The 27759-nt window shown below is 44.5% G+C and overlaps 1 protein-coding gene across 3 annotated transcripts; it reads left to right on the forward strand.

Moving 5' to 3' along the window:
• The first annotated feature begins 2672 nt into the window (after window positions 1-2672).
• Slc22a5 (solute carrier family 22 member 5) lies at window positions 2673-27390 on the forward strand. Of its 3 annotated transcripts, none has more exons than XM_076856444.2 (10): window positions 2673-3323; window positions 9924-10027; window positions 16609-16763; window positions 17773-17944; window positions 19020-19146; window positions 20832-20932; window positions 22779-22993; window positions 24415-24597; window positions 25600-25735; window positions 26090-27390. In XM_076856444.2, exons 1-10 carry the CDS (start codon window positions 2931-2933, stop codon window positions 26175-26177), a joined length of 1674 nt encoding a protein of 557 aa, XP_076712559.2. In that variant the 5' UTR covers window positions 2673-2930; the 3' UTR covers window positions 26178-27390. The 3 variants fall into 3 exon arrangements, with proteins under 3 accessions (XP_076712559.2, XP_076712560.2, XP_076712561.1); XM_076856445.2 differs by having other exon boundaries at window positions 3236-3323; window positions 16722-16763; XM_076856446.2 differs by lacking the exons at window positions 2673-3323; window positions 9924-10027; window positions 16609-16763 and adding an exon at window positions 16928-17005.
• The last annotated feature ends 369 nt before the right edge of the window (window positions 27391-27759 follow it).

Consider the following 27759-nt stretch of genomic DNA (forward strand, 5'->3'; position numbering starts at 1 on the left):
CACAATGTAGTCATTAAGGTGCTAGAAATTTCATCACTTCTGCATATGCTGTTGGGCACAGAGACCAACCTCACAAAAGTGGGGGAGAACTTTAATGACACAAATACCAGGAGATAAGGATCATCTTGGAGTCCAGATGCCACATCTAGCATTCAAATCCATTTAATCTAGGGCTCTAACCCTGGGAGTGCTCTCCACCACATAAATCATTTTTAGTTCTCTTACATACATGTAAAATAGGAACATCCTGGGCTCTGGGTATAGCTTAGTGGTAGAACTATTGCCCAGCACATAGGAGGTCCTGGCTTTGATCCCAGCACCCATCCCCACCACTAAATAAATAAATAAACCAAGAAACATCCTAATATAGAATCTTGGGGGGAAAGGGCCTCAAGCAACTGATTTAGATTCCCAGCTGTCTTGTTCTTTTAAAAGATGCAGTAACATTCAGATATTAATCACAGCCTGGGGTGGTTCTTTACTTCGCACATGTAAACAAGCCATTTATGGGAAACTGTTTATTTTCCCAAAGTTTCAACTTCTTTGATATGCTCACTGAATTATTTTCAGACCCTTTCAGGAGTGTTTTCTGATGCTCAACTGATATTTTCCTAATGTTAAAATAAGACTTTCACCTTGTTTATTTGGACAGCAGTCAACATTTTCTTCATAAGAAGCTTTCATTTATTTTGAAATGTTAAAATAATATTTTAGGATACAAAAAAAAGAGGTTTATTTTCAAGAAGCTTCATTTTTATTTTCAGTTAGTTCCAGATGAGTAATCTTTCTTAAGATGTTAGAAAGTGTTAAGTATACTTCTGAAGGCACAGTTCTTCCTGAAGGAAGCAGGAAAACCAAACAGTAACATGTAAAGAAATGGCCAGTACTTGTGATAATGTTTTTATCATATTTTTTAAAAATCTGCTATGCTTTATGGAAATGTTTATATTTCCTTGTGTAAAAGTTACTGGTGACACTAGCTTCCCTATCTGTATTTTTATTTTCAATTTAGAATATAGTCTCTGCTGAATACTGCTCAACCAACAGATTACATTTTACAAATGTATACTTAGTTCTTTTTCTATCACTAAGTCACTCTTATTATGAAAGAGCTGCCTGGCATGCATGAGGCTTTGGGTATAATCCCCGGCACTGGGGAGAAAAAAAAATCTTCATAAAAGAGGACTATCTTGCAATGTTAAATTTAGCAGTGCAAATTCTTAAAGGCCTCCCTCCAGTAAGATAACTAGCTACATCTGGCTACTGAGCACTTAAAGTGTGGATAGCTAGACTGAATTGAATTATGCTATAAAATACACATTGAATTTTTAAGAAAGTGGGTCAATGATTTTTACAGAATAATGTAAAGCATCTTATTAATTTTCATATTGAGTATACAATGCAATGATAATGTTCTGGGTTCACTAGAATAAATGAACATGCTATTAAAATTAATTTCACCTTCAAAAACTTTTAAAATATGTAGCATTGTCATTTTTTTTTTTTTAAAAAAAAGCATACTCAGTTACGTCTAAATTCCACATATACCTACATAGGACATATTTTTACTAAAATAGCTTTAGTAAATTTCTTTATCCGAAATTCAAATTTAACTAGGTATATTTTTATTGGCTAAATCTGGAAAAACTACTAACATTACTACTAGAAAACTTTAAATTACAAAAGTAGCCAGTGCAGTGGCTCCTGCCTGTAGCAGTCTCAGCTACCTGGGAGGTTGGGGGAGGAGTATCACTCCAGTCGGGAGTTCAAGAACCCATTTCAAAATTGTAAAAATAAAATTAGAAATGCAGCTCCTTATTCTATTAGACAATTCTGCTTTAGAATCACTTAATTGCTGTTTTGGGTTTTTTTTTTTTTTTTTTTTTTTTAATTACCAGTCAGTTCCTCAGTTAACTGTACAAGAATAACTAATCTGCAAGGGGAACATTTACTCTTGGGCTGGGATCCTTAGTGATCTTGAAGTTAAATTTTTACATTTTTTTGAACAAGTTAAAGAACAACACAATGACTTTTTTTTAAGTGTGTTCTTTTTTCCATATTTTTTATTGGTGCATTATAGTTGTACATAATAGCGGGATTTATTGTTACATATTCATCCATGCCCACAATATAACAAATATAATTTGGCCAAAATCATTCCCCAGTGTCACCCCTTTCAACAAAAGGATTTCTTACAGAACAAAAATATAGAAAGGGCCTGTGAAGGGCTGGAGTTGTAACTCAGTGGTAGAGCCCTTGCTTAGCATGCAGGAGGCATCGGGGAAGATGGGAGGGGAAGGGAAAAAGAAAAGGAAAGGAGAAAACAAAAAGGGGTTAGCATTAAGTCCTTGCTTTAGCCTCACTATTGCGGTAGCGTCCCAATTTCAGAATAATCTATCACTCCCATAAAGATAGGCCATGTCAAGGGCAGGGCTGTCCCTCAGAGTCTAGGCCAGTCGCCTTCCCTCTCTGGGCAGTAGGTTGGGAGCTGGCCCGCCGGGCAGCGGAGACCCAGAGCCGCGGCGCCCCGTCCGGGCACGTGGGTGGCTGGACCGCGGAAGCCCCGCCCGCGCGGCCCCGCCGGAGGCAAGACCACGCCCCTGCCTCGGGCGCACCCGGCGCGAGGCCGCCCACCGCGTCACCCTCCCCCGGCCCCCGCCTGCCGCACTGTCTGCCGGCGGGGGCGGGGCGAGCCTTGCGGCCCAGGCTCGGAACCCGCCCCGGCCTCGCGCCCTATGTAAGGCAGGCCGCGGCGCCCGGGCCGCGGTGGCGGCGACAGCGGGAGCTCGCGAGCCTCCCGAGTCGGAGGGGGGTCTCCGGTGCGTTCCTTGCTCCCTTGTTCTCTCGGGCGGCGGGTGCGCACACGCCCGCAGCGCCCCGCCCCCGCGCGCCGCGGTGTCCCCAGTGGTCCCCGGGCCGCTGAGGACAACATGCGGGACTACGAGGAGGTGACCGCCTTCCTGGGCGAGTGGGGGCCCTTCCAGCGCCTCATCTTCTTCCTGCTCAGTGCCAGCATCATCCCCAATGGCTTCAACGGTATGTCAGTCGTGTTTCTGACGGGGACCCCGGAGCACCACTGCCGTGTGCCGGACACCGCGAATCTGAGCAGCGCGTGGCGCAACCACAGTATCCCGCTGGTGCTGCAGGACGATCGCGAGGTGCCCCACAGCTGCCGCCGCTACCGGCTAGCTACCATCTCCAACTTCTCAGCGCTCGGGTTGGAACCGGGACGCGACGTGGACCTGGAGCAGCTGGAGCAGGAGAGCTGCCTGGATGGCTGGGAATTCAGCCAGGACGTCTACCTGTCCACCATCGTGACCGAGGTGGGTGGCAGCCCCCCACCAGGGTCTGATGACACAGAGCAGACAGATGTGGTCTTTGAACCCTCCCACCCCCAGGTGTGCACAGGACGCTGTCACCTTCCCTTCAACACAGGATACCCTGGTGATGAGCATCCTCCAGCCAGGTGGCTTAGGAGTACCTGGGAGTTGACTTCCAGCCAGAGCATGACCCTCACAACAAGAGTGTCAGGCTGGCCCTGAATCCTGATGGCCACATTGGAAATGGAACCAAGAAGGCCCTGGCAGCCCTTGGGAGATGCTCTAAGATGCTGAGTGATCCAGCTTTTCTCTAGATGGTAGTGGAAATGATGAGGAGCGGAGTTCAGGACTTGTCACCATTTTGACCTGCCATTTGGCATCTGTTCAGAGAAAAGAAATAACTATTCTTTTCAGAACTTTTAAAGTTAAAGGAAGCATATGTAGAAAACTATCTTCCCTCACAGTCTGGACATACCCTGTGAAGAATTGTTTTCCTTTGGCCCATGGGAAGCTGTACCTTTTTAAAGACCCATGCACCTGATGATGTATTCAGTCAAAAATAATTGGTCAGATTTAGTGAAAGCATAAAACTAACCTCAGTTCATAGGGACTGAAGGTAGGCAGTACCTTTCTTATTCTCCAGCCCCTTGGGTTTTCCTTTTGGGTAGCTTTATCTGTCCCCAGGTGAACCCATAGTCATTTGATGGTAATGGTGCATGTGGATGTACTTTGAGACTTACTAAGGTAATTACACTAATTCCCTGGAGCCTCAGAAGAACTGAGTAAGCAGGTCAGTGAAAAGAGCCCTCCTTGATAGGCTTTGGGCCACTAGGTTCACTGCATATCAGATTAGGAATGGTTAAGGAAGGCTTCCTTGAGGAGGTTGCCTCTGAATGAATTCAGAGTATTCAAGATGGCAATCACAGGAAATGTAACAGGAGGGCAGAGGGAAAGAAATGATGGCAGAAGTCATGGGTCCTGGCCTGGCATCACACCCTGCTGGAGGCAGGTACTGATATTCCTAGAGCATCAAAGAACCTTACAGGGACTCTGAAGGCCAAGGTCTGTTGCTTCTGAGGGCTGTCACTCTTCAAGGGTAGAGTCTGAGAGTTGCCCCAGGAGACTCACTGTGTGCACATATGTGTTTTCTGTAATTATTTAGAAATTTGACATCGTCAGCACCTATATCTGCTTATTCCATATAAAAGTAAGAGGAATGTGACCTAAGTAAGCCCCACTGGGATTTCTCACCCTACTAGGTGACATCTTTCCAGTAGTGACATCTTTCCAGTGTCCTGAAGCATCACTCCTTGACAAAAGAGTCACTAAGTGGAAGCAGCCTACTGCTTTGTGACCCATGAGTGCACAAAGAATCAGAATTTCAAATTGTCCCAAATTCTGTTTTATACACTCACAAGTGTATCTGTTACCTCCCCAGAAGCCAGTGAAAACTGTGAAAGCAGAGTCTGTACCTGGGGTTGCAGGCATAGATCACAGAAGGAAGCCAGGCTCTATGATCTAGGAATTCTACTTGTGGCGCCCAAAGAAAGGGGAGGCCTGAGGTCAGAATCACCTCATGGTACCTCTTGGGATTTCCCCCTAATCTTAAGTGTTCCTGCTTATTTAAGTCATTTGTTCCTACTTTGTTGTCGCTATCCTGCCTTCTCCCCAGAGTGATGATTTCATTGATGAGCTAGCTCTCAGTGGTCAGCTATGTGGAATTGTCCTGACCCTTCTGACCCTACTTTGCTGTCAGTGTCAAACTGTTTTATATATGTATGCTTAGACTTCATTTAGCTGTGTAAGCAGTTTCGCAAGAGCTATGTGCCCTTTTACCTACTTACAGGTCAGTATTTGCAGGGAGGCAAGATTAATGCTTTACCTAGCTCTTTGTTTGGGATCAGGAATGCTTGACTGGAAGTTCAAGGCTGCTGGTTCCTCTTAAGGGAATAGTCACTATTGGAAGCTGCTTCATCAATATTCTGATGACTTGTTCTAAGGCTCATTATCTTTCAACCCAGACAGGCCTGCTGACTGCTGCAGCTAGTCCCATGCTTGCTAATGTCTCCAAGCCTGCCCTCTGACCCAAAGGAAACATAGAGGTGTTTGTAATACACTAGTTTTGAGTATCTATTCATATTTGATAGACAACTAAAACCTCAGCTCTTCTTTTTTTTTCTTTTTTCAAGTTAAAGTCCAACTTTGCATCTCCCTTATCTCCACACAGTATTGAATGCAGGGGAAATTTCCATTTGGGAAAGTTTTTACACTTTAATGAATAATTTAAGAAATCTGAAATTTAAGAACTAAGAAAAATGGCTAGTTTAATTCATAGAAGGGAAACTTGGAAGAAGCCAAAAGGATTGACTAGAATGTTTTAAAAGAAAAGTGATTCTCCACCCCATTGACTAGAGCTTGGTGCTGTGTGTATCTGGATCAAGGCATTAGGATTAGTAGAAAGAAGGGGACACTATGAGGTGAAAGAGATTTATGCACCTATGTTTCAGGAGTGGTTTAGTGATATACATACTTCTAGCAGACCCTTCTTCTGGCCCCTCAATCATCCAGCTCACCTTTCAGTGCTTCTCAAACCAGGGCTGTCCCCTTCCTCTGGGAACTGGGTTAATTTTTCTGGCTGCAGAGCCTACCTGTTCTTTGATTTCAACACAGCCCAAACCGACCTGCAGGCAGAAAGTGTCTTTGAGAAACTTCTAAACTTTCTGGCACCTACAAGTTGGGGCTCCTTCAGCTGAGACCTGGCAGTCCTCTGTATCACCTTGCTCCCTTCGTGTCCCTCCTCTCCAGAAACCCCAGGGCCCAGTCCTTGGCAGGACTCTGACTCACTTGCTTTTTTCCTGAATTAGATTTTCTTTCAGTCTTGTTTCATGCCTAGATGGTCTTGGGAGATGGGAGAGCCCCCACTGTTATCCACAAGCCTATGTGGACAAAAAAAACCAGCACCCTGGGAAGCTGGGCCAGACTGATTCTAGGCTGGAAAGACCAGAGAGAGAGAGACCTGAAACCTGTGCCTTTGCCGCACTTTCTTGGGGGAAGCACAGAACCTTACCCATGCCTTTACAGCCCTATGGCAAACCAGAGAAGCCACTTGCTAGACCCCGTGTTCCCCCCAACCCACAGCAATTAATCATAGTGGACCCATCTGGCCATGAGTGGTCAGACTGAGCCCCTTCTCTAGCTAGCTCAGAACTATCACCCTGGGTCCAAGTTCTGAGAGTTGACAGGCAAGGGGGTCAGGAAACAAAAGAATTTATTGTAGAGATTGAAATGTAGGGTTCATTTGGACTTTGAGGAGATAAGACTTAGGACCAAGCTCAAAGAATACTATGATGTTGAAGGTTAGCAGCCCTTTTATTTGTCCATTCGCTCATTCATTCATGTACCAAATAGTTCATGAGCTACTCCTCCACAGAGGGCATCACCACCAGGCATTGTAGAGGATATGGTAGCAAATATTTTTTTTGTCTTTGCCCTGATGGCCAAGGGGCAAGGATCTAGTATTAATTTATTTTTTTAAAACAAAGTCTCTCTATGTTTCCCAGGCTGGTCTTAAACCCATGGGCCCAAATCATCCTTCTGCCTCCATGTCCTAAGTAGCTGGGACTACAGGCTTGTGCCATGATACCTGGCAAGGATCCACCATTAATTGCAGTGGGAGGCAGGACAAGAATACGTGGTCTTCTGTAACACATGGTGCCTACCAGGGTGCTTGACCATTGATGCGCTCAGCCTAGGTACATCTCAGGGAAGAATATTCACCTTATGGGCACAGACCCTATCTCTTTTCCCTTCCAGCCAGTTCACAGGTAAGAACATTTAGTCCCAGGGAACTATGTTATTTCTGTACATCCCATAATTGAAAAGCAATGCCAGTAACATACAAGGTACAAGAGATGCAGTTCTCCCTCTCATAAAAAGTTTAACAGCTTGAGGCATAAATTTATAAAGAAAACGAAATATCTAAAGTGCACAACTTGAAAAGCTCGGACATATACATATATATAACTCTGAAGCCATCATTGCTAGAAAGGCTCAGTTCTGACCAGGAAGAACAGCAAGTCTAGGCCCCTCACCAAAGTTGCTCCCAGATTCTTTCAAGTTGGACCTGCTTTCCCAGCCCACCCAGCTGAGGGGTAATGATGCTAGACTTGGGTCCTAAATCTCAAATCCACACATTCTGTTTGAACATTGACACTTGTTGCTATCAGCCAGTACAGCCCATCCCACGAGCCAAGTAGAGACATCAAAAAGTTGTTCTATAGCTGATTTAGGTAATTGGGGAGCTCAGTATAGAATACTATGTTCCTTCGCAGACACATTAAGTGGGAAGTACTTAGCCTAGACTCTGTTGGCTTCTTACCTCCTCCCCACCCTCAAGAGGATTCAGACCATGTCCTAGAGTCCACTTAAGTCTGTCTGGTGGTTGGCAGGTAAGTGAATGGATTGATTGGCTGGTTGGTGGGACCGATTTCATGTCTGCTCTTTGTGTTCATTTTTGAGACCTATCACCTTGCCTGACCCTACTCACAGACCCCGCTGTGGTCACTAAGAAAGAGACCTTAATGTAAGTTGGCTTCCAGAGAGCCCAAAGCCAGACTCTGAGAGTTGTCAAGGACACTCAGTGGTGGGTAGAGGGCACTGTAACTTACGCACTTGCCTTAACCTAGGACAGGCTGTACCAAAGGGAGGAGGGGGAATGAGGAGCCTGAGATGCTCCAGGCCAATCCCAAATGTCTGTGGTCATCCTGTCCTTTGAAGAGCCGTCTGCCCTGGGTTTGGGTGTCCCCCAGCCTTGCTAGTCTTATATTCTCGGGAAACCTGTTTTATAGAGACCCAGCTGGGGTCTACAACACCAGAACTCACTGAAGAAGCCTGTGAGCATCTCTAGTCTAACTTAGCTGAATCACTCCCAAGTCCTTGTGGTAGACCTGTTGAGAAACAGCTGTTGGCTTTGAATCCTTCTTTTCATCTTTGTTGTTTCAAAAGTAACATCCCATCATACTCAGTATCCATAATCTGACTCCTGAAGTTTAGATGCTGGTACCCTGTCATGACTCCCTCAGCTTTGTCTCCCCACTAGTCCCAGTTTTGGCTTTAGCAGCCATGGGTGATTGGACCTGCCCTAGGACACTCATCTACCCACCAAAGAGATGACATCACTGAGGTGCACAGGTGGGAAGGCTGTAGCATCCTGAGCATTCTAGTCTAGGTACTCAGGGTCCTTGACTCCTGCTAGGCTTCCTCCACATTTGGGTGTTCACTGACCCCAGTTCTTCCCTGGGTTGGGAATCATCACCATACTCAGCCCATCCAGGCAAATGCTTATTCCAAAGTGGAGAGACAGCAGCACCTGAGAGAACCTTGTCACTGCAAGTGTTCTTTGTGCCCAGACATCCAACCCCTCTAGAGGTGTCCAGAGGCTATATGCACACACAGCCCAACAAGACAGAGCAGACTTGCTTCAGCCTCTGTTTCTGACCTGTAAGAGATGCTTTGTTCCAGGATCTACACCTTCCCCCTGTCTTTGTTGGTTACTGGGGAACCAGCAGGCTCCATGGAAGGCAGGCAGTAGCCTAGTGCCAAGCTGGCAAGGGTCTGAATTCCCAGAAGGGTGACCGTGCATGTGAGAAGCCTGCAAAGGTTACTACCGTGCGCAGCCTCTGTTCTGAAAACATTTTTCTTGGAACCAAAGTTTCTTGTTTCAGCTTGATTTCTTCTTTTGGTTTATTAGGCTGGGATAACCTAAAGTCTGTGTCTAACTTAATCCCCATGTACTCCTTCCTGCCTTCAGATCTTTTTTCTTGTTCCTAGTAATAATATAGAGGGAGTCACACACTATGTATGGAAACTTGAGCAGCATAGCCCGTTCCCTACCTCAATCTCTTGTCTTACAACAGGAAAGTTTAGGCACAGTATGTGTGTGTGTTGTGGGAGGTAGGGTGGACTTGTCTGCAGTTAGACAAGAAGCTAACACTTGAGTGAAACTTAAAACTGGGTTTCCTAACTCCCAGCTCAGAGCTCTCAACTGCAGTTGGGCCTAGTATTGTTGGTATATAGCAATTGGATTCTAGCTCCAAATGTCAAAATAAGGATAGAGGTCATTGGCCCAGGTTGGAAGTGTGAGCAGAGCTAAGGGAGTGGGTCCAGATGGTGTACACTGTGCTCAGACCCTTGTAGGATGCTTTGACCTTTAGGCTCACCACTCCCTCACCCCTCCAGTAACTTGAAGCCCACTGAGTAAAGCATACTCTGCCTCTTCCACAGTTCTGGACTCTGTCCACATTCTTAGGCATGAGCATAAGAGAACTTGCTACATGAGTTTGGCATTTGGGCAGAATGTTCCTCCCTGCCTCTCTTTCTTCCTCAATGGAAGCAGGATAATGGAGCCCAAACTATGAAAGACAGGGTGGGGAGGGAGAGGTCACCTGCTGTCTGCTCTGCTGCTCAAGTGACCATTGCCTGGGTGAATTTTTACACCAGATCATGCAGGAATGTAGAACATCCTGATTTCATTTTCCAAGAAACCTTAAATTTAAGACCTTTTTTCAAAGAGGTGAGTGATATATCCCTTTGCTCCTCTTTCAGTGGAACCTGGTGTGTGAAGATGACTGGAAGCCCCCGCTTACCATCTCCTTGTTTTTTGCGGGTGTGCTGCTGGGCTCTTTCATTTCTGGGCAGCTCTCAGACAGGTAAGGTATCTGCCTCCTGCAGCTGCAGGGCACCATGGCACCAAGCAAGTAGCATGTGCCTGGTCTTGACTTCAGATTGTACTGTTCTCTCAGCTGAGGGCCTTATATTTTAAAAGAACAGAAAGCTGTGTCTGGTATAAACTCCATACCAAGTCAAATGAGCTAACATTCTTCGTCCCCTCTCTCTAACTCTTGCCAAGTAAAGAAACCTGATCTATCTAAGCAGAGTGTATCCATGATGCAGTGACCAATTTTTATACCATGATTCACTTCTGTACTAGCCTGGCTCACTTTCATTGGGTGATTTGGCACTCTGATGTCCCTGAGATGGAAGAAGCAAATGTTCTGTCTTGGAGATCTGTAGGTTGTACCATGGTGGCTACCTCTGAATTCCCAAGAAAACCAGCATTCTCTGTATAAGGTGAGAGATCTCACCAGCCAGCAGAGGTGTGAAGTGCAGAACTCTTTTATGTCCTCAAGACTGAGGCCCCTTAACTAAGAGGCCTGAGGTTATGCACTTACTGTAAGACAAGAAGAACAAATATTTTCTTTATGCATTTGTCATAAGCAGGGTATTGGCATAATTCTAAAACTTCTAAAAATATATTTTTAGTTGTAGATAGATGGACACAATAACTTTATTTTGTTGATTACATTTTTTCATATGGTGCTAAGGATCAAACCACAACCCAATTCTAAAACTTTTAACTCAGGGTCCATTCTGGCGCAGGATATCCAAAAAAACCACTGAAATATGTACCAAAAAGGGAGGGAGAAGAGAAATTGCACGGAAGATGGAAGGAGACCCTCATTATTATACAGAATACATGTATGATGATGTGAGGGGGGGAAAAAGAAGTGTGTCACATTAGATTGGGTAGAGAGTGTGATGGGAGGGGAGGGGAGGGAAAGGGGGGAAAGGAAGGACAGCGGAATAAAATAGACATTATTATTGCTGTATGTATATACGTGACTACATGACCAATGTGATTCTGCAACCTGTACACTCAGAAAAATGAGAAATCAAACCCCATCTGATTCAAATGTATGATATGTCAAGATCTTTGTACTATCAGGTGAAACTAAAATTTAAAAAAAAGAAATATGTGCAAAATAATAGGGACTATATATAAGCTCCCCCATCCACCAAGGGGTCCATTGTGCTATATTTACTTCCCTGAAGCTTCAGGGTCTGTCCCACAGAACCCTGAAGTTGAAAACAATGGCCTTCAGCAAGTCCTTGGCCACAGTGCCACAAAGGAAACACCCACAGAATCAGTGTGTCACCCAGGAAAAAGGTTAACCAGCATCCTCCTGGCTGGTTGGGCTCCCATAGAGAAGTTAAGGATGAGAACATCTTCCCTTAGGGTCAATTCTGCTTTATTTTGTGGCACAAACTCAGGGTAATGTTTTGGTATAATTTGCATCTATGGATTATTGTTAAGTCTTTACCCATGAAAAATTTATGTGAATTTCTCACTAAATCTATCTTTTCCAAAGTTTCATCTAGTGATTAACATCAGAAAAATTTCTGTAGTTTCCAGTAAGCATTAAAGAGTTCACAGACTGACGATTCTAGCTGGGTCAGAGACACTGGCCCTCGTCCAGGAAAGGCCTTTACTTCTCTAGATTTTTTATCTAGTGTTAAGCATTGACTAATTATTTATTGGTTTAACAAAGATGTGCCCAATATGTGCCACACTCTGTCATAAGTACTATATGGATTTTTTTAGAAAACCAAATAATTGTGTCCTAATAACCCTAGGAAGTAGGAACTATCATTATTCCCATTTTATAAGTGGAGAAGTAAAACATGGGTTAGATAATGTATGTGCCCAAGAATATTCAGCAGCAAGGTCAAAGTTAAGCTTTAGACCCAGATAGTCTTGATCCTCCAATTTGTGTGGACTACTGCTCCAAGGCCCTGCTCTCCTAGAACTTACCTTCTAGCAAAGCAGAATGTATCCTACTACTGATGAGAAAATGATTGTTATACTTGGCCATGGGTAGTGATACCGAGAAGTACAGGGTGCTGCAGAGTGTCTAAAGGGGGAGTCACAAGGATTCCCTGAGGAATGAAGCATGAGCTGAGAGTTGAAAGATGAGTAGAAATTAGCTCACTGAAAAGGTAGAGAGAAGAAGGAGCATTCTGGGCAGGAAGAACAGCATGTACTAAAGCCTAGAAGGAGGCTTAGGAATAGGAAAAAAAAAAAATTCAGTGTGGTAGAAACAGAGAGTGGTATATAAATGAGGGCTCCCAGGCAGGCAGAGTCTGAGCAAAAGATCAAGCACAGCTTAGCACATCATGGTGAGGAGTTTGGGCTTCAGTGACAGAACAGTGTGGTGCTATTGAACAAGTGTAGTGAGCAGATTTGTATTTTTTAAAGACGTGACAACCAGGCTGGTGTTGTGGCTCAGTGGTAGAGTGCTTGCCAAGCATGTGTGAGGCACTGGGTTTGATTCTCAGCACCACATAAAAATAAACAAACAAAATAAAGGTCCATCAACTAAAAAAAAAATTAAAAAAAGATATGGCAGCCTTGTAGAGGAAGGATTGAAGAGAAGCAGGAGGGATTGTGGAAAGACAAATTAAGAGATTTTTCACAATAGTTCATGCAAAAGATGACAGTAGCTTGGCCTAGGGTGTGGGGGTAGAGAGGTAAAGTCAATAGGACTTGGCTAATGGGTGAGTGGAAAGGGAGGGGAGGAAGGTTTCTGGCCTGCCTAATGTGTTTGGATGTATGGGTATGGTGCACCTTGAGAGAGGTTCGGGCTGGAGAAGTTTATTTGGGAATTTGTCACATGTAGTTCCCTCATCGGAACCCTAAACATAGACATAAGGGCCAGAGGAGAGTGCAGAGTAAGAAGGAGAGGGTCAGGACCAAGCTTAGGAGATGAGGGAAACTTTCTGGGAGTGGAGTGGCAATTGAGGCTCAGAGGACTTGCGTTAATGTGAACAGGGAGGAGCTAGTTCCCCAAGTTCACAGTGGAAAATTGATGTGTTTTTCTGGATCAACTGTGTCATGGCTGAAGTAGATCTTTATGGGTCATCTTAAGAACCTGCTTAACATGTAACACCATGGTCACCTGAGGAAAGTTTCCAAAAGGTCTACTTCCAAGGAAACAAGTGAAACAAAATTCATGAGTATGTGGAGGATCACCTTAGTCTATAGAGAGGCTAACATACTGCATTTCAAACATTTTTTAAATTTTTGGTAGCAGAACTTTCTTTTAGGTAGAATCAGTTAAGTCCAGGAAATGAAATAGTTAAAGTGTGGCTGATCTAACTGTAGCCCCTTCCTTTAGCTCCAAATACCACCCCTCAAGCTTGTCTGTACTACCAGAGAAGTCCTAGTCCTCTGTGGGATCAACACTTCTGACCTTACTGCCTCTAAGCAAGCCAAAGAAATTACCTAAGAGCAATAGGGTCAGGCCTTCAACAGTAACTCTTGATATGGGACAAAGGTTTATCCTTCTTTCTGGCGTATTATTAAGTCTGAAGTTCAAGAGCAATTTAAATAATCCTGGATTGCCAAAGCATTTTATCTGACGTTATTCAGTCATCTTTATGAATCATGAGAGACACAGCACTCACTGAGAAGCACTCATATGTCCTGTTTTTTTGTAGAAATGTATGTGTTTACTACTTTGCATACAGACTTAAAAGCAAGCTTTTCTAGTTACAGTTCCCAAATGCTAAGGACTGATGCTGCTTAAGAGCTTCCTGGACCTTCTTTTCTCTACCATTTTAGGGAACCTTGGATAGGGAAGTGGGGCAGAGGTTATACATACCAGTGTGCTGTGTAGTTAGTTTGCTGTCACCTCCCCTCCACTGGTGTGTAGAGCACCTTCATTACAGAACAATGCAGGTGGAAATCCTTCTCCACGCGGGTTTCTCAACCTAGCTCTATTAATGTTTTCAACCAAATAATTCTTTGTGGTGGGGAGCTTTCCTAGGCTTTTTAGAATATTTAGCTACATCTCTGGCCTCTACCCATTAGGTGCTATTAGCACCCCCTGCCTGAATTGTGACAATCAAAACAACAAAGAAACAAACAAACAAACAAAAAAACTGTTACATTGAAGGAAAACACCAAATTCTCTCACGCAGTCTAGTTCCTACTTCCCTCTGAAATCTGGGCGTAGATGATGCCAGCCCATGTTTGTTGTGCCCCTCCAGCCACAGTGGTGTGTGTCCTTCTCAGAGTCTATAGTGTTCCCCATGCCACCCCCAGGGCTCCTCAGGATAGAAGGTTTACAATCCTCTGGTTCCTGTGACTTTCCTTCATAGTACCTATTAAAAGCTGGTAGATGAAGTGTTGTCATAGGATTTATATTGGTGTCCCTTCAACACCAGACTGAGTATCTTTGAAAGTTTGGTTTCTATACCCTTAATCCCCTGTTTTCAACCAGCTACTTTCCCTTTGGGACTCTTCATTGTCCTGTTGTCAGGGAGACCCTCCCCCAATGCCCAGTCCCCAGCCCCACCCCAGTTCTGGATAAGTGCCTTTTTGAACTTTTGTGGACCTGGGAGCCATTTCTTCAGTGCACTTGTCTGGGTATGTAATCGCATATTCAGCAGTTTGTCTGTTGATGAAAGTGTGACTGATCAAGTAAACTATAAGCTCCTGGAGGGTAGAGACAGTACATCTTTTTTTTAAGCAATGTCCCCAGTGCCTAGGACAATAGATACTCAGTACACTCACTGAATAAGGTGGGTGTCAGCTAGTGCTCGACAGATGTAATCTTCCCACTAGATTGACTCTTCCTCCTGTTTGTGATACTCTATTTTAAGTAAACCCATCTAAAACAAAAGAAAACATCAACTTGTACTTTTTAAATGAGCATAGATAACAGAAAACTACACCAAACAAATGTGTGACCTAAGGAATTATTCCACAAAAATAATCTTGTAACCCCCACGAAAGCAAGCAATAGAACTTGGTTGTCCATCAAGAAGCCCTGTCCAGGTGCCCCATTTCAATTACAGCACCCTCCCTTACCCATAAGTAACCACTAAACTAACTAGTGTGACTCTTAAAATAACTACTTCCTCATGGAAGAATCCCAAAGACACAATCCCAAATGCCATAATCCCTAAAGTCTAAAATCCTGAAAAATCACAATTCTAAGATTAAAATCCTGAATATTGAAATCCTGAAAGCAGAAATTCCCCAAAACAAGATTCTCATTTTAAAAAAAAAAATAGACTATATAAGAGGAGTAGAAAGCTAATTCTAGGGAAGGGTTTTGTATCTGGGAAGTTTACACAAGATAACTGCATCACATTGGGCAGAATGAATGACCAGAAATTTGGTGAAGCATTATTTTGGTTATATCTGAGTGTGTTTCCCAAAGATATTCATGTGTGAGCCTGAGTAGACCAAGAGAAAGGTCCATAATTAGGTGCTATTTTGAAATTTTAAACTTCAATAAATTAGAAGATCTAGAAGAAATGGATACATTTCTAGACTAGTACAGACCTGCCAAAATTGAACCAAAAGGATTGTTTATAACTAAACAGACCAATAACAAGTAATGAGATCAAAACAGTAATAATAATAAGATTAATAATCCTTCCAACAAAGAAAAGCCCAGGACCAGATGAACTCTCATAAGCATTCTCCAAGAACTTTAAAGAGGAGCTAATGCCAATATTCCTGAAATTATTAGAAATAGAAAGGAGCCAATCACTTCCAAATTCATTCTATGAAGCCAATATCACCCTGATACCAAAACCAAATAAGGCTACATCAAGGAAAGAAAACTACAGACACTACAGGTCAATATCCCTAATAAACTTAGATACAAAAATCCTCAATGAAATATTAGCAAGTTGTATTCAACAACATATTAAGAAGATTATACATCATGGCCACATTCCAGGGATGCAGGAACGGTTTAACATATGCAAATCAATTAGTAGAATTCATTACATAAGTGGAATCAAGGACAAAAATCACAATAGTCATCTCAATATATGCAGAGAAAGCCTTTGACAATCTTCAGCACCCATTCATGATAAAAACACCCAAGAAACTAGGGCCAGAAGGCACTTACTTCAACATCATAAAAGCTTCATATGACAAACCCAAAGCCAACTTCATAGTGAATGGGAAAAAAACTGAAAGATTTCTTTTAAAATCTAGAACAAGAGAAGGATGAACATTCTCATCACTCTTATTCTATATAGCACTAGAAATTCTAGCCAGAGAAATTGGGCAAGAGAAGGAAATTAAAAAAAGAAAAATAGGAAGGAAAGAGATCAAATCATCACTGTTTGTAGATGATATGATTCTTTTTAAAACGTCATTGTGAATGCATGATTTAAGCATAATTGATGTGTTTCAGTCCCCTGCTATCATCATCATAATTGTGGCACTGCCTTTTGAACGACTGTGGTGTCCAGGCTACACATTGGTTCTGGGAAGCGGGGAGGAGTAACAGCATGGGGACTGGGAACCTGGGACTGTATGGGCACTGGGTACACTGGCAACACTGCCCACAGCCCCTTCTCTTGATGGAACCCCCTTCTGCTACCTATCCCAGCTGGTTCTCTGTGACTCTCCTTTCCTTTCCAGGTTTGGTCGGAAGAACGTGCTGTTTGTGACCATGGGCATGCAGACAGGCTTCAGCTTCCTACAGATCTTCTCAAAGAACTTCGAGATGTTTACTGTGCTGTTTGTCCTTGTAGGCATGGGCCAGATCTCCAACTACGTGGCAGCATTTGTCCTGGGTATGGCCATCAAGTTGGAGTTGAGTACTCGATCCTGTGTTTCACTGTCATCCCACCACCTGCCTTTCTGGAGACAGCTCTGATGTTCCTCAAAGGGAAATGGTCTTTAGCAACAATGGCCAAAGCTTCCTGGTGAACCCAGTTTATCAGCAAGGAAACTAAGCCAGACAAGTGACCAGCCTTGGATCCCCAGTGGCACAATAGCCTGACTTCTGATTTCTGGTTCTTTGCTGACCTCCAAGGTGTGGCACCTTGGTCTTGTTAGTAATTTTTGCCATTTTGCTAGAACTCACCAGAAAACATCCTTTTTTAAAGCCTACCACTACCAAGACTGAGGTAGCTGGAGCAAGATGGAGGCATGCCAGGGAAGTAAGGGCTGTGATGGGCAGGCTTGCTGGGGAAGAGAACTGCCACCTCTGCAGAGCACTGTGGCCAGTGATGTCTGTGGATGAGCATAAACAGGCCTCAGTCACCTTCAGGTTTTGATTCAGAGGACACACTGTAGGATTTTGCTCAGTCCAGCCTGTTCTCGATGAAAAGGTTGTCTGTCTCACTGTTTGGAGAAATCAGACTCCAGCAATAAAATCTTTGAGTTCCTTGAGTTATATTGTTGAAAGGGTTATTTTTTCTTTTCACATATAATAGAATTTTTTTCCTCGAGGGATAATAGTCAGCATGTGTGGACTTAGTAATGACTTTGCCTTTAATGATTTCTTCCTCATATAAGAAATTGAAAGGCGCTAACATGGTATCTTTAGCATATGGCTGAGCAAAGTGGTGACATTTCACAATAGAACAATGGCTAAGGGGCTGAGAGGACTCAGTGAGGTACTCCCAGGAGTGTGTCGGACTGGACTGGGTTCAAATCTATCTCCTCCCTAGGGCTTGGGAACATAGAAATAATTCTGGCTGCCTCCTTGTCTCTATGTTGAAACTGATACCATGGAAGATTAATAAGAAAATAATCCAAATTAAAGTGCTAACTTCTCTCCTCCCTTGTTTTGAACAGGAACTGAAATTCTTGGCAAGTCAATTCGTATTATATTCTCCACGTTAGGAGTATGCATATTTTATGCCTTTGGCTTCATGGTGCTGCCACTGTTTGCTTACTTCATCAGAGACTGGCGGATGCTGCTGCTGGCACTGACTGTGCCCGGAGTGCTGTGTGCTGCGCTCTGGTGGTGAGTGTGGCCCTGTATTTTCCAGCAGGGTGGCTTCCATCTGGCCTTCACTAGAGGGCAGCAGCAGCCCTCAAATTTGGGCTCCCAGAGACAGGAAGTGTGATTATTGATATTGTTTCAGAGTCTCTCTTCACACTTGGAAGAACCAAAACAAAACAATCCCAAGACATCAATAGACTTGTTCTCAGCCCTGTTCTGGGTTGATCTAAGTGTGGGGAGAAGTAGCTGTGAGAAGCTGGGGTCTAGTGTGAACTCCAGGAAGTTCTCAGACCCCAGAACAACAGAGTAAAGCCCTGGTTCTGGCAGTGTGTTGCTGGCCTCATCCCTTGGCATGGGGAGATGAGAGAGTGCTCCAAAAGTGATATCCTCAGGGTGGCCGTGCAGAGGCCATGCAATGTAGACTGGTTGGACAGAGAAGAGGCCATTTGTCAGAGTGAAGAGGAATCACCCTTTAGAGTCAGGGAAGATGAGATTACTGGCCCACGAGGAGTGGAGGAGATTTCAGGGCATAGTGGGAAAGAAAATACTTCATCATGGGACCTAGTTATGTCTGTAGGGCTACCTGGTCTTGGTGAGTGCCAAGGTTCCAGGCTACTCTAGGTACAGAGGCCAAGTATGTTAGATAAGTTAGGGGAAGGGTAAAGAGAAAATAGAGATCAATGGGCCAGTGCAGAAGCTTCTGTGGATGCTAGGAACAGGAAATGAATATAGTAGGGTAAGGGCTGGCTGAGCCCTCAACAGGAGCCAGGCTTCAAGATCCCATCTTGTACCTGTCTTCTTAGAACCAGCAGGGGGCACCACCACTCTTCATAAATGAAGATGGCCAGCCAGTGTAGGAATCCCCTCAGCCTGTGCAGGGCCCTCCAAGTTTTATACACCATAGCCTACCCTAGAGCTCGCACCTCAGGTTTACTGGGTGTGAACCATCTCTTTATTTCTGATTTGTGAACATCTAACACTCTACAAACCTAACTTTGGACCTGAAAACTCATTTCCCACTTCCAGTTATACTATACTGGTCTGTTGGGCAGCTGTTGGGCAGGAGGCCTCACTGAGATTGTATTTGAACTTCTAGGTTTATCCCTGAGTCCCCTCGATGGCTCATCTCTCAGGGACGATACAAAGAGGCTGAGGTGATCATTCGCAAAGCTGCCAAAATCAATGGAATTGTTGCACCCTCCACCATCTTTGACCCTAGTGAGGTAAGCACCATGTGGGAACTAGTGGGGGCTACGCTGGTCATGATTTGAGGATGGCAGCACACAGCCCAACTTGAGCCCTACGTCTCCCTGAGACATGCCCTGTTTTAATACTCATTAGTTGAGTAATAGTTTCCAACTGCCTAACATGTTTCTCCTTTCCCATGGTTTTTATGTTTTCATACATTTTACTTTCTAGGCAATTATATAATAAAATAAATAAAATACATCCTTTATGAGAAATAGACCTTACACAATGTCAGCATTTCAGGAAATCATTGTTTCTCATGCCTAAGGTGATTTGTCATCATAAAGGTAATCCAGCACATAGCATTAAAAAAAAAAAACACAACTAGATTTGCCGTTGGCAGTGTTCAGCCTCTTTTCACCCTCGGTGGTTAGTTGTTGCATATCATTTTGAAGCCAGGTCCCTTCTGAAGTCCATCTCTTCCTTCTCCACTTTTCTGCAAACCCTGTTCTCACACACCATGAACACTTCTTGGCTCTGCCTTGTTCCTGGTTCTTGCTTTTCCTTCCTGTTCCCTCTCCTTCTGCCCTTCTGCATCAGACATTTCCCTCAAACTCATGACTACAACAAGAGGTTAGGATCTATAAATGCTGACTGATATGGTTCTGGAATCTGTCTGTGGTCTGACAGGAAGACTAGGGACTGGCTGTGGGAAAAGCCTCAAGCAATCATGCTGAAGTGTGAGCAGCCGGCGGGTTAGAGACTCTCAGGACTCAGGATGCAGACTCCAGGCTCAAGAGAGACCAGTTATAAGAGGCCAGTGGCCAACAACAGCCTTGATGGCATCCAGCTTAAGTGGTGGCTTAGCAACAGCTCTCACTCAGCACGTATTGGAAAGGGCTCTGGAGCAGAGGTTAGGGCAGGAGTGTTTCACAGAAGGCTTTTAAATGAGTTGGCCTTGGTGACTTTTAAGTGAGGAGCCAGTCTCTGTGAACCCATGAGCCCCACTGGCATCTCTGAGGAAATGAGGCTATTTCAGGGGATCCTTTAAGTCCAAAGTTGACCTTTTGTTGAACTGCTAACTTGGGAAAAACAAGCTCCAAAGCTGGGTTTGCTTAAGAAAGCAACATCAGTATGTTTAGACATGTGGTTTATTAATGGCCTTGGCTGTGCTGAATTTCATAGGAAGTTACTCTGGGTGAAGCTCAGGTCAATTTTCCTGTTTTTCAATTTGAATTTTTTCCCCCTGGAAGCAGACCAGTAACTACATGGTAGGAGGACTCAAAACATGAATCTTTTAAAAATGTCATATCAATAAACTGCACAGCCAGTTTCTCTCTCTGACCCAGAGGGCAGGGAGCCAGCCTTAGGAAGGAATGCTTAGAGGCCTCCCTGGAATGTGGCCACTGATGGGTGAATGGGGATGGTGCAGCGAGGGAACTGTCTGCTTGGGCCTCCGACTTCACTGGGCTCTTTGAGGAACTGGTCACCTCCCTTTATTCCTCATTTTCATTGTCTTTGTTATTGACAAAGACCTGAGGAAGACTTAGCATCCCCAAATCATCACTATGCTACTGTTCTTTTCAAGAAAGAAAGATAACACACTCCCTAACTCTGAGAAGCAAGACAGCTATGATGCCAGGTTTACGTTATGTTACTGTATGTTCTGAGTCTTCAACCTTCTTTCCTTCCCATGCCCCCAATCATATTGTCCCTGCAGTTACAAGACCTACGTTCCAAGAAGCAGCAGTCCCACCGCATCCTGGATCTGTTCCGAACCCGAAATATCCGAATAGTCACTATCATGTCCATAATCCTGTGGTGCGTAAGTGAGACATATCTGAGGCTTCTGTAAAGGAAGGCAATCAGCTTCTGGAGGTGGCTCTTGAGCCTCTTATTTGCAGATGTGCCTCAGATCCAAATTGAGACTGTGTCATCAGAAAATGAAAGGGATGTGTCCTGTGATGGATGGAAGAAATGGGCATGTCATAATTCTTAATGTGATAGAACCTCAGAAAAAGAGAATGAAAACTGTGGTGGAGGCTGTTTGAGAACTAGGGACCACTGGGGATCTCCCCACGACCTCAGGTGAATCATTGCTTACTTCGCATCCTTGCTTAGTAGTTGTTGTCCCCTGCTCCCTTCTACCTACTCACAGATAATGTCTGAGCAGGCCAGCCGGGGCTTTTAAGAAGGATCTGAGTGAAGACACATTGTCTTTTAAGGCTACAGAGACGTCTAAGGACTTTCTGGAAATGTGGAAGTGGGATATGCTCCTTCTAGGATGTTCAGAGACTATCCTGGAGTCAGGGCCATGGCCTAAATGTCCTCATCAGATCCCATCTAACAAGGCACTTCATGAAGAGTCAGGAAGGAATGTGTGAGTTACCAGAGAGAAGGAACACATCTAAGAGTCTGGATAGCTTTTTTCTCATATCCAGACCCTGGGATTAAAGGAGACTCCAAGCCTCCTGGGTGAATAGTGGTAGGATGGGTGAGGAGGGCAGAGGCAGACTTCATTTCTGCACTCCATTGCAGGCTGATCATTGCAGTGGGCTACTTTGGACTTTCCCTTGATGCTCCTAATTTACATGGAGACATCTATCAGAACTGCTTTCTTTCGTTGGTGGTTGAAGTCCCAGCATACGTGTTGGCCTGGCTGCTGCTGCAACATGTGCCCCAGCGCTCTTCCATGGCCACTGCTCTCTACCAACCAGCTTTGGGGAGCCCGTCATTTTGCTCACTGGGATGCACTATGAGTCACCCATTTCCAAGGAATGGGCCACGGTCCCCCAGGGCAGGGCACTGCTTCCCAGGTCTGCCTCAAGACAGGACTAGCGTGTAGGCTGCACCTTAGACATGCCAACCCATGATGAGTCACCCACTTTTGGTTTACCCAGCCACGCCTCCCTTCTCTAAATTTCCCAGGAACTGTGGACATACTCTTTTCCTTCATGGTAACAGCATAAAGGTCTGGGTCATCAACAGAGAATACTTACTGAGAAGAGGGCCCAGTAAGGGCACAGGAAACAGTGGAGGACATGCAGATGAGAGGCTGTGGCCCCACCATCTCTCTCCTTCTTATCTCCACAGTACAGTGGGGGTGGTGCCAGTTGCCTCTGACCAAGCCCTTACTGGCTGGTCACCACCAATCATCTGCTGGGGGTCTTTCTCCAAATGTTTTATCTAATGATGCACTTTATTGATATTATCTTTCCAATCCTGTCGCTCCTGACTTGGTGTCTACTGCCTTACTCATTCCCTAGCTCCTTCTGCAGTTGCTAGGTTTGGAGAGGTTCATAGAATAGGGAAATAGGCTTTTCTAAAGTCTTCATCTCAGGGGTTTTGAGGATGAAATGCAGGCTGGAATATTTCTTTTAGTGAGGTAGATCTGGTCCTTTGGCTGGAACCCTTGGTATTTGGCATACTCTCAAAATGCATGAAACAGGTAAGTTCCTGTTTCATGCATTTTGAGAGTATGCCAAATACTGGGCTGGGGGGAGTTGTCTTTTCTTCTACAAAGTAAGGTTTGGGGTTAAATCTACTGCTGCCTTCCTAGTCTCTGCTTAGGGTAGTTTGGAACGTCCTAAAGTAATTGCATTTTTCAAGTTGTGCAGATGGGAGAGTAGATACTGCTTCTCCAGCTTTCTTCTGCACTCCATTGCAGGCTGACCATTGCAGTGGGCTACTTTGGACTTTCCCTTGATACTCCTAACTTGCATGGAGACATCTATTTGAACTGCTTTCTTTCGGCGGTGGTTGAAGTCCCAGCATACGTGTTAGCCTGGCTGCTGCTGCAACATGTGCCCCGGCGCTATTCCATGGCCACTGCTCTCTTCCTGGGTGGCAGTGTCCTTCTCTTCGTGCAGCTGGTGCCCCCAGGTAGGGAACATATGCATCAGCAGTCACAGGTCTTCATTGAGTCACCCACTCTCTCCCAGGCTACCTTCCTTAGTTAATTCAGAGAATAAAATGAAGCCCATCACAGATCCCCTGCATATATGCATCCTTAGCCTGAAAATCAAGAAAAAGTACCTAGTGAGACCAGAACATTCTTTATGGCCAGGGATTTGAAGGGATGGGAAGGAACACCCATTAAAGCTGTTGGTTAATTTTACTCTAAATCCAGGTTAATGCGATTATATTCATTTTCCTCTCCAGAATGGGGTGGGGGGCATCCCCATTACTTTTCCCAGCCCTGCTTTATTTATTCAACCAATGCTGTGGAGCACATACTGTGGGCTAGGCACTGGGCTTGGTACTAATGATACAGATGTAAACTAGTGTCCTCAGGAAGCCTACATCCTAGTTGAGAAAACATAAAAGGCTCTTTATTCTTCAGATTGTCTTACCTCCTATGAATAAAAATAAAGTATAGTGGGAAGCTAGTTTACATAAGAGTGGTCATGAACAGCTGCCTAAACAGGGGGCAGTTCAGCTATGAGAAAGTCCAGGAGAACATTTCAGGAAGAAGAGACAAGCAAAAACGGGTTAGGGAGTGAGCCTGGCATGCTTGAGCGAACTAGTGAGAACTAAGAGGGAGAGAGGAAGAGGAGGTCCCAAAGGTCATGGTTAGGATTTTCTAAAATTGTCTTCATTATCCCACAGATTGGTGGGAGGAGCCCTTTCTGACCCATTTTAGGAGAGTCAGTGGGCCCTCATCTGTCCATCGCTATGCCTGGAGTCCTCAGTGCACCCATGGGTTTAGGATCCTCTGGTAGTCACTTTAGGTCCCATCAGGCTGGGAACCTTCTGCATAGGAGCAGAGGATGTATTATGGAGCCCCGGAATGGATGTAGAGGTTCAGATCTGAGCTCAGAGGGACCCTCATGTCTCCTTGTTTAGACAGCAAGAAGGATAAATTGGAGTATCATCCCAAAGTTCAGATGGTTTTTAAATGTTTTTGAGGTCTGAGTAGAATGAAACCATGAAATGAGTTAGAGTTGAGTTCTCCACTTCTCTAGAATCATTAGTTCATTCTACAGCACCTGCAGTCTGAAGTTCTGGGGTGACAGAACAGACAGCTCCCCAACAGACATGTCCGTAATGACTTCTGCACTAGAAGGCAGGTCGATTGGGCTGTGAAGAGCTTAATCTGGTGGCTTCTAAGTTGAGGACAGTATATATCCACATAGTTGTAGGTCCCCAGTCTCCTTTCAGTAACCACCTTGGGGTGAAAACTTGGGTATGGCCCCTTATCTCAGGAAGTTATAGAAACTGACCCCAAATCAAAAAAGGAAATGGAACTCTCAACAGCAGCATAGCCTAAGTTGGTGTCTATTTTCTTTCCTTTGCCCCTCCAGACTTGCATTACTTGGCTACAGTCCTGGTGATGATAGGGAAGTTTGGTATCACTTCTGCCTTCTCCATGGTCTACGTGTACACAGCTGAGCTATACCCCACAGTGGTCAGAAACATGGGTGTGGGAGTCAGCTCCACAGCATCCCGCCTGGGCAGCATCCTGTCTCCCTACTTTGTTTACCTTGGTAAGTTCCCTGGGCCAAGGGCACACTGGAGTGATGGGACAGAAGCACTAATTGGCTTTAATGTGAGCTGGAGATGGCTTGCTCACAGGAAAACAAGCACACAGAGCACATAGGATCCATCCAGTACGGATCTGTGGTTGGGGAGGGGTCATGTCCCAGGGCACTGTGGGGGAAGCTCTCGCTTCCAAACAGAAAACTACCTATAGAGTAGCTAAAAAATGGATGAGAAAGAGGAGTTTGCTTCTGTTTTGGCCACACAGGACCTCCATCAGAGAGCATAATTTCTTTATCCTAAGAATCGTCAGAAAAGTTTAGGGAGCCAGAGTACTTAACTGGGGATGTTTCTTCTTGGGATCAGGAAAGATGAGGGGAAAGATGTTCATTCAAGGAATGTGATACACTGAGGATCATTGTAGCTTGGAGCACTTAACACAGGCTTGTGTCACTTTATGTGGCTGTGCACCAGTTTTCTCTTCCTCAGAATTATTTCCTCATGGCAGCTGCTATTTCCCTGCACATCCCTAGCCAGCACACCTTTGGAGAGAACTGGCATCTACCCTGAGAATACCCAGAGTGCTCTGTGAGCATGTGGCATAGACCTAATAAGAAGAAATTCTTTTTGCCTCACCTGAAGGCAAATCAAACAGGTTGTGGCACATCTGCAGAGGTGGCAGAGTTATTCCTATCCCTGGACAAGTACCTCGTGTTCCTTGGAAACACAGCATTGAGAAATAGACTAATCATCATGGCTTGGCTTCTCTGCTCCCCTGAATCTCTCCCTGGCACCATGGGGGCACGACTGGCCCTCTCACCATGCCTGTGCCAGCTGTGGGTTCTGAGAGTGTCTAGGTACAAGATTCCAATCTGGTATCTCAGGCTGTGGGAAGGGCCGAGTCCAGCAAGGAAAGTGACCCCTTTATAAGTCCTGGAAGTGAAAAAGGACAGAGGTAGACCAAGTCTCACTGCAGCCTGGGGCTGGGGCTTCTGTCTGCTCTGCCACAGGTGCCTATGATCGCTTCCTGCCCTACATTCTCATGGGAAGTCTGACCATCCTGACAGCCATCCTCACCTTGTTCTTCCCAGAAAGCTTCGGCAGCCCTCTCCCCGACACCATTGACCAGATGTTAAGGGTCAAAGGGTAAGGAGACCTCCTTCCTCACAGTAAGGATGCACTGGGTCTGGGCCTGGCCAGCCCCTTGAAGTGGAGCCCCCAGAAGACTTTCTCTCACAAATACCTTGGGCCAGATTAGCCATCAGAGGGTTATGAATGGCAATAATCTGATCCTGTGTGGACATGTCTCCACACACATTTTTGCCAGGGCAACAGCAGCTTTGGGACAGTGCAGAGACTAGGAGAAAATATCTCAGATCTGCTGTATGATTTTTCTTTCCCAGTGAGGTTATCCTCATTTCTGATATATTTGTTTGTTTTGAGTCTGATAGGCTTCTTTTTCAGATTTGATCCTAACATTTGTTTTGCTTATTTTAATAGAATAAAATATAGGCAAACCCCAAGCCAAACAAGAATGTTAAAGGATGGTGAAGAAAGCCCCACAATCCTTAAGAGCACAGCCTTTTAACACAACCTCCAGAGAGAGAGGAACTGAAAAGGAAAGCCTGCCTCTTGTCAGAAATGGCTGTGCAGACTCTGAGTCCAACAATGACAAATGCCTTTGCTGTTTATTCTGTTGACCCTGTGTCTGGTTTGCTCGTGGATGAGCATCATACCCACTCACAGGATGCATATATATGATCCTGGATATATACGGTTCCTCCAGGGACACCATGGCTACCTACAGACAACTTGTATATGTCCTAACTATTACAGTGATAGACATGGCACTTCCTAGGAAGCCGATGGCTCACTGGATCCTGTAGGATTTGGAAGAATACAAGAGGCATCTGCTAGATATATATTTTAATCTTGGACTACCTGAAAAGGCCCCTGATAAAATGGAGGTCTGAGTTTTCTCCCTTCTTTCCCTACATGATGAACTTAAGAGGAAAAAAAATATTCCACAGGGGGAGTTTGATTTCTCACCTTTTCTCAGTTACAAAGGACATTAACTGGGATGTTGCATCCCCTGGCAGGGAGGAGCACAGGCTTCAGGGAAACGTAAATATGATTCAGATGAAGAGTTCTGAGCAGATGCAGAACACGGGCAGGTGATTTGTGACCACACTATGACTGCTGGGCAGGCTTGTTTACATCTGATCAAAGCACTGGGCTTGTCAGGCCCACAAGTCTGCTCTCTGTGTTTTCTACTGCTGTGTAAATCAAGCCTCCTCACTCCTAGAGCTTCTTATCTGTGGTTTGAAGGAAGTGTATCAGTGAGAAATTGTCTCCCCTCTCGAAACTGTATTGAGGGGTTTTGTTGTTTTTGTTTGTTTGTTTGTTGTGTCTCCTCCTTCTTAAGTTATTTGCCCTTCAGCAAAGACCTGGGAAAGGCTACTTCTTTAGCTTCCTGGCTTGTGCCCCCCACCACTGTACAAGGCCTTACCAGCCTTAGCCACTAGCACTTCTCTGAGTGCCAAAAAAAAAAAAAAAAAAAAAAAAGATGTGATTGTATGTGTTCCTCTTGTGGTACCTAATCATGGGGAAAATTACAAGAAAGAATTGTAAATCACATTCACAATCTTTCAGAGTTGCTTATTTTAGTCACATAACATTATTGGGAGATATTTTGTGTTCAATGTAATTGTCTTTTCTAATTATGTTACCATGGTACTCCAAAAGCATATGTTTCACCTGGTTTTAAAAAAAAAATGTATTTTTGTGAAAGCTACTGAAGTGCCTTGGGAAATAAGAAAGTTTTAATAAATAAAATGATTTTTTTAAAATAATACCAATTACCTACAATCTTGTTTTCCAGAATTTGGTGAGCCCTTGCCACATCAACACCTAACTCTTCTTTCTGTCATTTTGGGCTAATTCTGACAATGGTTAAGGATTAGACTATAAGGTTAAGATCTAATCCCTGTGTACTAGAAATCTATACTTTAGTAACTGTGAACCGCATCAGCCTTCCTACACAGTGTCTTCGCCTGGGTTCCCCTGAGACCAGCATGTCTGTGCAGTTAGATTGTCTGGGAACAAGATTCCAGGGAACAGGAGTAAAGGACAGAGGAGAACCGGGAGGGAAGGAGGCCCAACACTGGGCT

This window comes from Callospermophilus lateralis, chromosome 5 (assembly GCF_048772815.1).
Source record: "Callospermophilus lateralis isolate mCalLat2 chromosome 5, mCalLat2.hap1, whole genome shotgun sequence".
In the NCBI taxonomy this organism is placed as follows: domain Eukaryota; kingdom Metazoa; phylum Chordata; class Mammalia; order Rodentia; family Sciuridae; genus Callospermophilus; species Callospermophilus lateralis.